The sequence below is a fragment of the Chenopodium quinoa genome, unplaced genomic scaffold (genome assembly GCF_001683475.1).
Source record: "Chenopodium quinoa cultivar QQ74 unplaced genomic scaffold, ASM168347v1, whole genome shotgun sequence".
Classification (NCBI taxonomy): Eukaryota; Viridiplantae; Streptophyta; class Magnoliopsida; order Caryophyllales; family Amaranthaceae; genus Chenopodium; species Chenopodium quinoa.
Genome location: NW_018744991.1, coordinates 1,776,124 through 1,787,096, shown reverse-complemented (window position 1 = coordinate 1,787,096; position 10,973 = coordinate 1,776,124). Strand labels below are relative to the sequence as shown.

Here is a 10,973-nt window from a genome sequence, read left to right as displayed (position 1 = left end):
TAAATTTCATTTTTACCCTTAATGATCCCTTCTCTTATACAAACTAGTCATTTGTCTTTCTTTAACACTATTAGAAAACAGGTCATTTCCGACGGATAAATTCCGTCGGAAACACCCTGAATTCCGTCGAAACGTGTTGTCGGAAGACCCTTTGTAGGAAAAACGGCCATTTCCGTCGGAACAATGTTTTCCGATGGAATTTTTTTCGTCGAAACAATGTTTTCCGACGGAATTTTTTCGTCGGAACAGTGTTTTCCAGTACCGGAAAGTCCGTCGGAAATTTCAGACGGTCAAATCCGCCGGAAATTTTCGTCGGAAAATTTAATAGAAAAAAAAATCCCCACCCACCACCCCCACCACCAGCCCACCCCCTGCCCCCACAACCCAGATCCCCACCCACCAACCCATCCCCTACCCCCACAACCCAGATCCCCACCCACGAAACCCCCCTAACCCACAACTACCCACAACCCACCACCACTACAACCCACCACCGAATACCCAGATCTACCCACCCACCTAAACCACATTCCAAAAAAAAAAAAAATCAAAATCAGAAAAAATCAAAATCCAAAATCAAAATCAAAAACAAAATCAAAATAAAAAAAAAAATCAAAAACACGAAAAATCAGAGAAAAAAAAACGAATAAAGCCGAAAATAAATCAAGAACACGAAAAATCAGAAGAAGAAAAAAAAAACGAAAAAAGGCTTGAATAAGAAGAATCACGAAAAATCAGAAGAAAAAAAAAACGAAAAAAGCCGAAAAAACAAAACTAAAACACGAAAAATCAGAAGAAAAAAAAAAGTAATAAAGCCGAAAAAAATAAGAGAACTTACCTTGTATTGTCAAATTTGACCATGAAAACTCTGGATATAGGGTTTTCATGGTCGAATTTGACATGAAAAACCTTAATTTGTTCTTTGAAAAACCATTAGAAGGCGGTGGTGGTTCGTGGTTGCGCAACGGCGTTGGTTCGTGGCTTTGAAAAACGAAGGGGAAGGGGAAGGAGAAAGAGGAGAGAGAAACGAAGGGGAAGGAGAAGTAGGAAAGAGGAACGAAAGGAGAAGGAGGAGAGAGAAACGAAGGGGGAGGAGAAGGAGGAAAAGCAGAGAAGGAGAAGAGAGAGAAAGAGGAGAGGAGAAGAGAGGAGAAAAGGAAACAAAGAAAGATCGGTTTTATATATATATATATTAGAACGTTCCGACGGATTTTATTTGGGTTTTCCGAGGGAATATTCCGTAGGAAAATTCCAAATTCGTCGGAAATTGTCCGACGGATTTTATTTGGGTTTTCCGAGGGAATATTCTGTTGGAAAGTTAACTTTCCGACGGAATATTCCGTCGAAAGCCTATTGTTACGAGGGAATTAATTTCCGTCGCAATAATTCTGACGGATTTTCCGTTGTAACGTACCTTTTCCGACGAAATTGTCCGATAGACCCTAATTCCGTCGGAAAGTTCGAATTTTCCGACGGAATTTAGGTCCGTCGGAACGATTCCCTCGGAAAACGGCCTATTTCTAGTAGTGAAATACCATTGACTTTAAATTTTCTTTTATAATTTATTTTTTAAATAAAATAAAATATTTCCATAATAATTAAATAAATAAAAGTGGACCTTTAATTAAAAATAAACCTTTTTAAATTAATAAAATACCACAAATAATTCATTTTGAATTAATTAAATACTTTATAAAATAATAATTAAAATTAAAATATGGGGTATTACAGTCTACCCCCTTAAAAGAAGTTTCGTCCCAAAACTTGGGTAACGAAAATCAAACTTTTTCCTCACTTTGTATAATATTGATGTATTCTTTTGACATACTTTTACCTTAATGTCTTCTTGAAATCGAAAGTACTTGTAATAACTGTTAAAAATGTGCAAAAAGCACTAAAATAACTGAAAATAGAGGGGAAAAGAGCGAAATTCTACCGCATTCTACCCCCCTTAAAGAAAACGAGTTACGTCCCCGTAACTCAACATACCTCAAACAACTCAGGGTATTTCTTTTTCATCTCGTCCTCAGCTTCCCAAGTTGCTTCCTCATATTCTTGGTTAGACCATAGCACTTTAACAATCTTAACTTCCTTGTTGCGTGTACTACGCACTTTACTGTCAAGGATCTTGACAGGTCTTTCCTCATAAGTTAAGTTTTGATCTAATTCAATTGTTTTAGGTTGTAGCACATGTGACTTATCAGGTATATACCTCCTTAGCAGAGACACATGAAATACATCATGCACTTTACTTAGTTCCATAGGTAAGACCAACCTATAAGTTACTTTGCCTATCCTCTGTAATATTTCATATGGACCAATATATTTTAGGCTAAGTTTTCCTTTCTTCCCAAATCTCATGACACCTTTCATTGATGATACTTTCAACAATACTTTGTCACCAACTTCAAACTCTTCTTCCCTACGCTTCAAATTTGCATAACTCTTTTGACGATCTTGTGCTGCTTGAATCTTAGCTTGAATCACTTTTACCTGCTTAACTGTATCTTCAATCAATTGTGGCCCTAAGATCATTGTTTCCCTTATGTCGTTCCAACATACAAGACTACGACACTTCCTTCCATATGATGCCTCAAATAGAGCCATGCCAATGCTTCCATATAAGTCCAAGTTATCTTCCCATCCCCCTTGGAAGTCTATGACATAAGCTCTCAACATATCTTCCAAGGTTTGAATAGTTAGTTATCTCAATTTGTCCATATGTGGCAGGGTGAAATGTTGTACTTATCTTTAGTATTGTACCAAAGTTTTCCTGCACGCTCTTCCAGAACTTTAAAAGAAACCTAGAATCTCTATCAGACATAATGTCCTTTGGAACTCCAAGTAACCTCACAACATTCTTGATGTAAGCTTTTGCAAGTTGCTCCATCTTCCAGGTCTCCTTCATTGGTATGAACACTGCAGATTTAGTAAGCCTATTCACCACAGCCCAAACGGTATCATTTCCACTCTTTGACTTTAGGAGGCAAGTCACAAAATCCACGAAATGCAATCCCACTTCCATCAAGGAATTTCTAATGATTGTACGGTTCCTTGCGGTCTCTTGTGCTCTATCTTCACCTTTTGACAAGTTAGACACTTTGCTACAAATTCCGCAACTTCATTCTTCATTCTAGGCCACCAATACATCATTTCCAAGTATTTGTATAGCTTATCCCCTCCTGGGTGTACTGAGTATGGTGTATTGTGACCTTCTTTCATTAATTTTCTCTTTACTTCCTCACATTTTTATGGTACACACCATCTACCTTTGTACCTTTAACTTCCATCTTCATGAATTTTGAAATCTGTAGCCTTTCCTTGCTTGATTTTCTCACGAATCCTATCCAACGTAACATCTCCTGCCCGATTTTCCCTTATCTCATCCAATATTGTTGGTTGAATTCTTAGATTCGCAAGTATACTCGTTGGTACTCCCCATTCTACCACTTCTAAATTCATTTTCCTTATTTCCCTACACAACTCATCAGCCACTATCAAAGTGTTCAGTCCATGACTGGTGTTACGACTTAGAGCGTCTGCAACTACATTTACTTTCCCTTCATGGTATTGTACGTCCAAGTCGTAGTTCGTTGCAAATTCTAACCATCTCCTTTGGCGTGAGTTTAGATCACTTTGGGTGAAGATGTACTTCAAACTTTTATGGTCTGTGTAAATCCTACATTTTACCCATACAAATAATGCCTCCAAATCTTTAGTGCAAAAATGATTGCGGCTAATTCTAAGTCATGAGTAGGGTAGTTTACTTCATGAGGTTTCAACTGTCTTGATGCATATGCAATCACTTTCCCATTTTGCATAAGCACACATCCTAAACCATTCTTGAATGCATCACTATATACATCATAGATTCCACTATCATTAGGCAATGAAAGTATTGGTGATGTAATCAACTTTTGCTTCAAGATTTGAAACGTTTCCTCACACTTCTCATCCCACTCGAATTTCTTGTCCTTCTACATTAGAGAGGTCATAGGCTTAGCAATCTTAGAAAATTCCTTCACAAAACGCCTATAATACCCTGCTAAACCTAAGAAACTCCTAATGTCAGACACCGTCTTTGGCATAGGCCATTCTTTCACTGCCTCAATCTTTGTTGGATCTACTTCTACCCAATCCTTGGACACAAAGTGACCCAGAAAAGATACTTTCTCCAACCAAAACTCACACTTGGAAAACTTCGCATAAAGCTTGTTTTCCTAAGGTTTGTAGAATTTCCCTCAAATGTTCTACATGTTCCTCCTTATTCTTTGAGTAAACCAGTATATCATCTATGAACACAATGAAAAACTTGTCCATAAAAGGATGGAACACCTTATTCATCAAGTCCATGAAGATTGCTGGATCATTCGTCAACCCAAATGGCATTACTGTGAACTCATAATGCCCATACCTTGTTTAAATGTAGTCTTGGGAATATCTTCGTCTGCGATCCTCAACTGACAATATCCAGACCTTAAATCAATTTTGGAAAATACATACACGCCCCTCAACTGGTCAAATAGATCATCGATCCTTGGTAATGGGTACTTGTTCTTTATGGTGACCTTATTCAACTCCCTATATTAATACATAACCTCATATTACCATCATTTTTCTTAACAAAAACACTGGAGCTCCCCAAGGCGAAGCACTTGGTCTAATGTACCCATTTTCTAACAAATCTTACAGTTGCTCCTTTAATTCTCTCATTTCTATAGGTGCCATTCGATATGGTGCATTGGAAATCAGTGTTGTCCCTAGGACCAACTCTATTGTGAAATCAATTGCCCTCTTAAGTGACATTCCTGGAATATCTTTTGGGAACACTTCTAGAAACTCGTTCACCACTTCTATGTCCTCAGGCTTAGCTGCCTCTTCATGTTCTAAATTCCTCACACTACAAAAATATATTAGATGCCCCTTCTTAATATACTTAGCCAACTTCATTATAGAGATGATCCTTGGGCACTTTGTTTCACCATGCTTCTAATATTTTACCAACTTACCCTCAGCTGTACTTATCTGTACTTTCTGCGGCAACAAATCTCTGCACTATACTTGCTCAACCAATCCATTCCCAAAATAACGTCGAAATCACTTAACCCAAACTCGATGAGGTCAGACAAAAATACCTATCCCTTGATTTCTAGTGGCACATTTTTAAAAGTTTTGGTACACTATACTACCCCTCCTGTAGGAATAACTATGGGTACATCTATGTCACCTACGGTTTTCAGACAGTGTGATAACTTTGAAACAGTGGTTTTTGAAATGAAAGAAAAAGTTACACCAAAATCAAACAAAACTTTAACAGAAAAAGTACCAGTAGTAACATCCTTCGTAGTATTAGCTTCGTGCCTACTAATCACATTCAGTTTTCCTGGAGCTCCACTTTTCACCTGATTATTCCTATTATTGTTGCCTTTCACCCCAGTCTGCTGTGCCCCTTTATTCCCTGAATAGTTGTTGTTCCCCTGAAAGTTCTTTTGAACCCCTCCTTGATTATTGCCCTGCTTATTTCGATTAGAATCTTTGGAGAAGCACTCGTACTCCCTATATCCCAACTTGTTGCAAGCGCGACAAGTTACCATCGCAGTCTCTACCAGGGTGGTCATTTCTACACCTTTTGCAGTAATAATGCCTTGGTCCTTTGTTATTTCCCTGGTTAGAGCTCTTAGCTCCTCTATTAAAGTTTCACCCACCTTGGCGATTGTTACTCAGGAAGTTACTGTTGTTGTTATGGTGGTACTTCTGCTTCTTGAAGTTGTCTGGTTACCTTGCGGGTTTCCAAAGTTTTGCCTTATCTCTTTTCTTTTTTCCTTCCCTTCCACCTCCGCTAACTCTTTCTTTTTCTTCAACTTCAACGCATAAAGGTGTGCAGACCTCCCATACACTTTATCCAAGGTTTCGAGCACTTGTCCACCCAGCTTTAGCTACAATCAGTGGTCAATCCACTCTCAAACTTCCTAGCCTTTTCCTTTTCTGTAGCAACAGACTCTTTGACAAATCGTGACAGCTCAATAAACTTGGTATAGTATTTCGTGACTGACATACCTCTCATTGCTTGGTTGGAAAATTCCTCAGCTTTTTGTTTCTATAGGAAGCTAGGGTAAAACTTGTCCCTAACCTTCTCCTGAAACATAGTTCAGTTAAACCCAGGTAATGCCTTAATAGTAGCCTCATTTTGTTGCCACCAAAGGTCAGCTTCACCCCTGAGGTAATAGGTAGCACAACCTACTTTCGAATTCTCTGGGCACCCTACTACCCCAAACAGTTTCTCAAATTGTTGAATCAGGTTCGCCTTGATAGGTTGGTGGCTTGCTTTGCGCCACCATCTTAAACAGCTCTCCCTGAGCATCCCCATTGTTGGTCGAGTTTCTTGTTAACTATTGGGCGACCTTTGCTAACTGTCTTACAACCTCACTCAGCTCATTCCCTTCATTATTGCTCTCACTTTCTTCGCCTGAATTAAAACAAGGGGTCTTTATTAATTATGGTCATGGTTAGCTCTCAAGTTATGCACCCATCTAACTAACTTATACCTTTCATACACACACATTTAATTTTTAAGCTAACACTAGGCAAAAACACGTAATCTGCACCGGTTCAAAACCCCCAATTAGCACCGGTTTTGAACCGGTCCTGATTTTGGGGGTGTTAAAACCCCAGATATTTCGCACCGGTTCAAGACCGATGCGAAATCAGGTTTTTCGCACCGGTTCTGGGTGAGAACCAGTGCAAAAACCACACTTTTAGCACCGGTTCTTTCTTTGAACCGGTGCGAAAAGTGGCTAAAAAATATTAAAAAAAAAACGTTTAGCATCGGTTCTTTTCCAAAACCGGTACCAAAAATGCCCACAAAAATAATTTTTTTTTTTTGCATTTTTCACTTAAATTGTACCAAATACTTATATATAATCATAATATACATAAAACACATATTTTATTCAATAACTTATAATACTACACTTTAAAAAACTAAAAAAAAAAATGGACACATAAACACTAACTTATATACAAAGTTATATATTTTCATTAAAAATGGACAAGACAGCATTGTAAGTGGCTGCAAGGGCTCAAGAACAGCATATTGTCTGAGTTCCAAAAGGAGTTGTCCTGGTCTTGTGCTGGTGGCTGCTCTGCTGGCTGCTGTGTGTTCAGGCTGACAGGCTGCTCTACTGTTTGACGTGCAGCTGTTTCTGTTCTGCTGTGCCTCTGTCCTGTTCAGGCTGGTGGGGCATCTGTTTGCTTCTGTGGTTGTGTCTCTGTTATGTTCAGGCTGGCTGGGTGACTGGTTTGAGTTCTTGAGCTGTTGTGTTTCTGTTCTGCTCTGGTCAGGCTGTGCTTGGTGTTTGCTGCTCTGCTGTAGTGCTGTGTTGCTTGCTGGTTTGGCTGCTCTGCTGTATTCCTAAACAATCGCAATAACAAAGTAAGCAAAAAACTTGGTTCAATTTTGCATAGGAATACCATGACGAAAACTTAAACATTAAAACTCTCTAATTTCCAAAGTTCAATGTTTTCCTTCTTCTATATCTATCTTTGAGTGAATTAAAACATCCATAAAATAGTTTTTTTTAACAGGAATGTTTGTCTCTGAAAGCAGAGAAAAGCCTTTGTTAGCTCTTCAAACACATGAACTTGATAAATCTAGCATCATAGTTCAATCATACATAAGACGGAACTGATGTTTTCCATTTGAGCTCTACAAGTGATACAATTATCTTTCTACACATATAGAACTTGTATGATGGTCAAAGTTTACCAAAAAAATGCAGCCTCAGGTATTTCGAAAGAAGTTCTAAGCCCACTAAAAACAAACTGGTCACACTAAAAACATCCAAGCCAGTGGAATCATTGCTCACCAGACGCGACTAATAGTTACAGTTGACCAGGTTATACTACACTAAAAAAAAGGTCATGGCATCTAAATGTGACTCAACAAACTTACACTGCTATCTGTATTATCTTCTACTAAACCTGAATCAAAACACACTACAATTAATAATCCATCTACATACCCTAACCAATGCTACCTTATCTAAGAACGGTAATTAATGGCGTAAACTCATCACATACAAAGTACAAACATTAATACTTCAAATACATATGATGCAGGAGGTGCATTACGATCTACAATAAAGTACTTACAGTTATTGCAGAAAGTATGCCCACAATCCATCCGCGTTGTCTCATTACAAGGAACATCCTCAATGCAAACATTACAATTGAGAGTTGAAAAAGGTAATAAGCCGCAAGCATCATATTCAAGTTCAACCACCGTGACTCCAGCTTCAGCAAATAAGTAAGCTTTACCCTTCTCAACAAACACAGTAAATAACCTATCGACGTTCCAATGATAACAAATCAACAAAGTCCGAGCATGGTGTTCTTTAACCAATAACAGGTCCATCACCCTCCGCAAATCCTCCTTCTGAATAAACAGATAAACATATCTACAATTAGTAAGTAACATTTATAACTAACAGAACAAATACAAAAAAAATAATTACCTGTGCTAATAATAGTGACTCCCTTGTAATTACCTGTCAATAACCAAAACAAAAAAAGTTAAAGAAAAAATCTGATAAAAAAGGAAGGACACAAAAGTTACCTGAAACACATTTCTATCACCAACTATAGCTCCATTTACAAACTTTGTGTTATCTCGTGTAATATTTGCTTGTAAGAATGCCACTCGGTCAATACCAGTATCGCTTAAAGTTGTTGGGGGTCCATCAGCACTAATTCCGCCCTTAGGCAACACCCTTTGACCAGCTATGGCGATATGGCTGCTTTCATCTCGTGTTGTTATCTCTTCAACCACGAGCCCATAAGTAAGCTTGCTCTGCCGGGTAAGATTCTGCAAAACTGACATCATTTTGTAACAAATATGACTAATATGAGAGGAAGAAACAATATAGAACTAGGCTAGCAAAGTCAAATTTAGAATCAAGTACCAACCTCAGTAATATTAGCTTTCACACCAGACCTATCAACCCAGATAGGAGGAACTTCATCCAGTCCTATGCCACCAGTAAACACAGGACTCAGCTTTCTGCTATTGAAGCAGCTTGTTCGGAAAGTGCGGTTTTTGGGACTATATACATACACCATCGATATTGGATGCACATATTCGAACTTGAAAGCTAGATCATCCTGAAAATGTGCTAGTTAGAACCAGAAGAATAACATCCCTAGGAGGTGAAACACAAAAGAGTAGCCTGAATAAGATAAGCTATAAATACAGATAATTACTGAACAGAGACTGTAACTGATCTGAGCATCAACCAACTTACCAAGGGGATATGAAGGCTAAGGACCACCAAGAAGGGAAACATATTAATGGAACAGTCATGCTTAGAGGGACAAGAGATGAGCCGCCTTTTAGGGTGAAAATAGTATCACTTGGTGCATTTGAGTAATTAAGGTTTTGTTCAAACAGTAGACACTCCTCCACACCCTACTAAAATATTATTATCAACATCAATCAAAAGCGAACATTTTCCCTAATAAATTATACCCACACTAATAATATTAAGCATAAATCATACAAATATAGAAAAAATCCACACCATAAGTTAGATTTAAAAATAAAAAATAAAAAAAAAGACTTAATTTTTTTTCTATGTTATACCTAACAAAAACCCACAAAAACTAATTTTTTTTTTTTTTCAGATTTCCACATGAATCACAACGGAAACACAACCCCATTTAAAATTACTTATAAAAATAAAACATGGGGTTTCAGCATCATTCAACAAAGTCACAACCCTATCATAAAGTAATTAAATAAAATATTTCAACACTAATCTATGAAATTTTCTGCAAAAAAATCTGAAAAATAAAATAAAAATGCAGTGTAAATTATTATACCTGAAGAAAGACAAGATTTTTCCCAAGCAAATAATCCAAATAACTAAACCTAATGTGATTCCAGTAAAACAACCTCAGACAATTTCTTAATAGACAATAAGCTGAATTCCCACACACATAAACCAAATTAATGCAATCAATCAACTCATAAACCAACCCTAAATAAATTAACACACACATATACACCTTCAACAATATAAACCTTCAACTAATTATCCCATTCAACAAAGCAAATCGAATTTACACTTACAATGTTTTGGAATCCAAATACGACTTGTATTCAAACGGAACCATGGCTTCGCATCAACCTGAACAACGCCTTCAAACGCCCAAAATTGAAATTCAACTATTTGATGTTCACACACCAACCCTAATTGCATTCAAAATTTCAATTGTTCATCATTAATCAAAAACAATAAAAAATCATAAAACCTAGATTTCAAACGCCCAAAAATCAAAAAAAAAAAAAAAAAAAAAAAAAAAAAAAAAAGTTCATAAAACCTAGATTTCAAATCGAAGAGCACATACCTCGAATTTGTGATCTTTGAAATGATAATTGATTCAAGTTTGTTGTTGTTGTTGTATTTGGTTCAAATTGACGGCGGTCGATTTCAGACTGAGAAGGAGAAGGAGAGCGGCGTTGCTTGCGGCGCAGTTATGGAGAAGGAGATCAAAGGAGAGAGAAAAGGAAAGGGAAAGCGGCGGTTATGGAGAAGGAGATCGAAGGAGAGAGAAGGAGTTTGAGGTTCCATTGTTGTAGATGAGAGAGACTGTGAGAGGCAGATGAGAGAAGAGGAGAGATCGAGGAAAGAGAAATACATAAGAAAGAAAGAGAAAGAAAGAGAAAGAAAGAAGATAAGGCCCTTTTTTTTAATAATAGCTTTCCCACCGGTTCGAACCAAACCGGTGTGAAAAGTCTTCCCCTCAATCCTGCCTACTATTTTTCGCACCGATTTTTAAAAAACGGTGCGCATTTTACGGTGCCTATTTCATTTTTTCTACTAGTGTAACAAATTGAGATTGCAAAATAAAAATTCCCAAAATTGCAGCTTGATCAACTAAATTTTGATTGCTAACTAACCATACATTTAATAAAG

General features: G+C 37.4%; 2 protein-coding genes across 6 annotated transcripts; both read right to left on the bottom strand.

The window, feature by feature from the left end:
- Nucleotides 1-1,835: 1,835 nt before the first annotated feature.
- Nucleotides 1,836-3,025, bottom strand: LOC110706769. The gene is made up of 3 exons (XM_021884721.1): nt 2,764-3,025; nt 1,990-2,681; nt 1,836-1,871 (listed from the first exon to the last, which is right to left on the bottom strand). The coding sequence occupies exons 1-3, from the start codon at nt 3,023-3,025 to the stop codon at nt 1,836-1,838; spliced, it is 990 nt and encodes a 329-aa protein (XP_021740413.1).
- A 3,902-nt stretch (nt 3,026-6,927) lies between these two features.
- LOC110706904 (protein TOC75-3, chloroplastic-like) lies at nt 6,928-10,692 on the bottom strand. 5 transcript variants are annotated; one of them, XM_021884893.1, is made up of 8 exons: nt 10,405-10,689; nt 10,127-10,246; nt 9,300-9,466; nt 8,965-9,159; nt 8,615-8,863; nt 8,514-8,546; nt 8,152-8,434; nt 6,928-7,411 (listed from the first exon to the last, which is right to left on the bottom strand). In XM_021884893.1, coding segments are annotated over exons 3-8 (804 nt in total). In that variant the 5' UTR covers nt 9,342-9,466; nt 10,127-10,246; nt 10,405-10,689; the 3' UTR covers nt 6,928-7,409. The 5 variants fall into 5 exon arrangements, with proteins under 5 accessions (XP_021740585.1, XP_021740586.1, XP_021740587.1 ...); XM_021884894.1 differs by having other exon boundaries at nt 9,300-9,463; XM_021884895.1 differs by lacking the exon at nt 9,300-9,466 and having other exon boundaries at nt 10,405-10,688.
- Between the last annotated feature and the right edge of the window lie 281 nt (nt 10,693-10,973).